The following is a 3,975-nucleotide window of genomic DNA, read 5'->3' as shown; positions in this document are numbered from 1 at the left end:
AAACCTCCCAACAGATCCTTGTAACACCCTAGGGAGCCAGAAGACACCTACCCCAGACAAGATGGAGATCAGCTTTCTCATCTCTCTTGTGAGTGGGAGTTCACACCCAGATTTAATATGATCTAGGAAAATAATGCAATGTGATGTGTGGGGATGCAGACCACCAAGTGTAGCTGGGAGTCAGGGGAGAAGCAGCATAGGGCCTAGAGCTCAGCAACTGCCTGGTAAGTGTTAGCTGACCCTGGTGTAACTGCCTTGTGCCGGGTCTTGTTTTGGCGCCTCTGTGTCCCTCTTGGCTTAGCCTGTGTCTTGTAGATAGAAGTTCCTTCCAGGCTGCCTTTCCAGGTTGTGAGCTGTTCTTATGCCTGTTTAGGCCCTTTCCCCAAAATGCCCAGCTGTCTCTTCCTGCAAGACCCCTCGTGTAACTGAAGGGCTCTATGTGCTGGGCCAGATCTAGAGTCTGGAGAACATGGGCCCTATTGTTTGTTCTGAACCTGCTGGCATCAGGGAGGCCAGGGAGACAATGGCAATCATGGTGATGTCCAAGCAGGAAGGGCTTTCAGTGATAAGGCCCAACATCCTGGAGGCCAGGTAAGAACAATGATGATGACATCACCTACAAGCGACACTGTTTGAGTACCTCCCATGTGCCAAGAACCATTCTCTCTCATTTCATCTTCACTACAGCGCAACAAGGTGGGGATTGTGATTCTCCCCATTTTATAGAGAAGGAAACTGAGGCCCACTGAGGGGAAGCCACATCCCAGGGTCTAACAACCATTGAGGGGGGACAGGCCAGAACTCAAAGCCTGCCTCCAGTGCACACCGTTCAGAGATCCCTCCACCCACCACACTGCCAAGATCAGCAAAGCGTGAGTCTTCCGCCAAAGAGGTTGTCCGACCATAAGTGGGGGTCTTAAGAACAACACAGAAAGCAGGGGGGCACAACTGGCTTTTTTATTCCTGAAGCCCAGGGAGGTGGCCAAGACCCTGGATGTTGTCCATGTGTGCTCTGCTGTGGCCCAAACATAGTCTGAACTTGGCCCGGATTGGCTCAGAAGGGCCTGAACATGACCCAGATGTGGCTTGGGTGTCCAGCCCCCAAGCCTTCCAGGGGGTACAATGACTCCTGAATTGGGATAAAGATACACTCCAGACTGCAGAAGTCACAGACAAGTATTTATTGTAGAGAGGGACACCTACACAGCTGGTTCCTACATTCCCACTGGGACCCAGCATGACCTGGATGGCCACTGTCCAAGTCCTCACTGGGAGAGGAGAGAGGTCTGGGGTTCTATGAGGAGGCCGGGGTGATCACAAGAGCATCCTGGAATTGGAGGAGAAAAGTCAAACAGGTTTTTTACCTCCTGCTTTGCTGTTCTTTATGCTGGTTTGTCCTCTTTAAGGTGACTACTGGCATTGGGGGTCATGATCCTGAACTCATTTGGTGTGAAGACCGAGAAAGATGCTACTTATACCCCAGTGCCTAAATGATTATAGATTGTCAAATATTATTAATGATTATATTTGCAAATAGGGGTGATTCTGCTATAGCTCCCCTCCCCAGAAGTTACCAAGAAAAATCATTTTCTCAATAGCATTTATTGAGCATCTACTATATGCTCGGCTTTACTGAATGAAAGAATAAAAAATTGAATGAATGAATGACAGATGGGGGAAAAAGCTGGAGGCGTATTGACCCCAGGCAAAGTCAGTTGCACTCTCCCACTTACAGATGAGAAACTGATACCCTGAGAGAAGAAGGACTTACCCCAAGGTCCCCCATGAGTGACCGGAGGGGCCAGGATGGGAACATAATCCCCACCTCCTAGCCCAGAGCTCTCCCCGTGACTGTGACCTCCCTAGGGCAGGATGTTTAACCCCACTCACCCTGGTCACAGACCATGAAGCTGCCTCAAATCCCAAGGCCTTTATCATCGATATTGGGATCCCGGATCTTAATTTGCCTGGAATAACAAATGTGGTCAGAGACTGGTGGGTCTGTGGTGGGGCTGGGCAGCTGTGGGCAGGCTCATAGTTCCCAGAGGAGAACACAGGACCTTGCACACCCAATTCAGACTATCCCTTTTGCCTCTGCTTATCTGTTCTCTGGCTGAGCACCCACCCAGCCTCATCTCCTCAACCTTTGCCTCCAGCACAGGTTTCTGGCTGCTCCAAAGGGCACCCCTCACATCCTCTTACACTCCTGCTCAAGAACCATCATCTACAGCAGAAGTGTCTGTACTTTGAGATTTCTCCTCTAATAAAATAAAGAAATGAAAAAGGTGGGGCTGGCACCCCCATGACCTGGATCTTAATTAGAATAATTCCACCTTTTCTCTCAGCTTCCTTTAGTACTAACACAAATAACCACCACCAACAGCAATGGCTAAGAAATGTTGAGCACTGACTATGCCAGGCACCCACTTTCTGCCCTTTATAAACATCATCTCTATTATGCTTCTGAGGAAGTTGCTCTTACTTTCCCATTCTATAGATGGAGAAACTGAGGCTCAGGATGATAAGGCAGCTTATCTAAGGCCAGGCAGTGAGCAAGAAGGGGAATCAGGACTTGAACCCAGGTCCATCTGAAGCACATCGAGGGTGCTCTTGTTGTCTGTTTACACCTCTGTTTCTCTCCTGGTGTCAGCCCTGTGAGGCTGGACATTGCCTGGTTCATCTTTGCGTGCCTAGGCTCTGGCACCAGTAAAGAAATTGGGCTGAGAAGTTGGAGATGGGAGAGCTCATTTCCAGCTGGGTGACCAGGAAGTCTTCCTGGAGGAGGTGGAATTTGAACTAGGCTCTGAGGATGGGTGGGAAATGAATGAAAGGGGCCCCGAAATGGAAACTCAGGTAAAGCACCCATCCTCAAAGTCCTGGGGAGTGGGAAGATGGATGACAAAGGGACACACCATTCTCATTTGGTATCAGGAGAGAGATGAGGATCTCAGTGGTGATGTCTTTCAGAAGTTCAGGCTGTGAGAAAGAAGGGACATCGTTACTTTGGCTGAGAATCCGAAGTCCTCCCAGCCACTCCTAGGATGGGTACAGCCCAGCCACATGGTGAGGACAGCTGGTAGAGATGCTGGAATCCCAAGTCCCCTGCCAGTCAAAGCTGCAAGAGCTCCTGGGAGTGGCACAAACCCAGCTGGCCCTGGGGCCCAGCAGGTGGGGTGATTGGGGTGTGTTAGAAGGATGCATCTCCTGCCCCCTACCCCCACTCTACTGGTCTGTTCCATCAACATATGCCCTGAAGGAATTTTGCCCTCTGTTTCCTGAGGTTTTAACTTTTCAAGGGAAGCCAGAAGTCCTGATTTTCATTAAACCTCCCCATTTAAAAATATTAGTCAAAAAATATATATATATTCGAGACAAAACAAGACAAAAACATAAGGACAAAACAAACAAACAAAACAAACAAACAAAAAAACGACCACTCCATGGCAGAAGACAGGATTTAGCCACCTTGAGATCTCTGTTTAATCTGATTCAGATGGGGGAACTGAGGGCCAGAGGGAAGGGGCTGTGAAGGGTCAGTCACTGAGATGAGTCTACATGCACAAAATGAGATTGTGAATAGAAGATATTTGTTTTCTAATTTTGAGTCAAAACTTCACTCTACATGCACAAAATGAGATTGTGAATAGAAGATAACACTTCATAGAAGGAAAGTGAGTGTATCCGCATGTCTGTGAGTATATGTGTGTGGTCTCAGCTGCGTTCGGTATACAGTAGGTGCTCACTAAATGCCAGGAGGTTGGACTTTGTGGCTAATAATGTAGAAACTGGCCAGGCCACCATGGGGCCGCCTATGGGAACCTTGTCTGAAGCACATTCTGGGCAGTGTCTCCTTTCGAAATGGATCATCCTGGGCTATCTCGTGTCCGCAGAGACAATCTGCTAATACTCACGTTGAACAGGCCAATGCTGGAGTTCAGCAAGGTGCTCCGATCAAAACTGCAACAAGATGCTCAT

General features: G+C 48.7%; 1 protein-coding gene across 1 annotated transcript in view; it reads right to left on the bottom strand.

Annotated features, from left to right (window-relative positions):
• Positions 1–1,294: 1,294 nt before the first annotated feature.
• Positions 1,295–3,975, bottom strand: part of BPIFB1 (BPI fold containing family B member 1) — an 18,771-nt gene continuing 16,090 nt past the window's right edge. The window contains exons 12-15 of the mRNA XM_006921719.1: positions 3,912–3,957; positions 2,913–2,976; positions 1,891–1,967; positions 1,295–1,327 (exon numbers count right to left, since the gene is read on the bottom strand). Coding sequence (XP_006921781.1) covers positions 1,295–1,327; positions 1,891–1,967; positions 2,913–2,976; positions 3,912–3,957 — 220 coding nt within the window. The remainder of the gene's footprint in view (positions 1,328–1,890; positions 1,968–2,912; positions 2,977–3,911; positions 3,958–3,975) is intronic.

This window comes from Pteropus alecto, unplaced genomic scaffold, assembly GCF_000325575.1.
Source record: "Pteropus alecto unplaced genomic scaffold, ASM32557v1 scaffold45, whole genome shotgun sequence".
Lineage (NCBI taxonomy): Eukaryota > Metazoa > Chordata > Mammalia > Chiroptera > Pteropodidae > Pteropus > Pteropus alecto.
The sequence above is the reverse complement of the archived record's forward strand: the minus strand, read 5'-3'. Positions and strand labels throughout refer to the sequence as shown.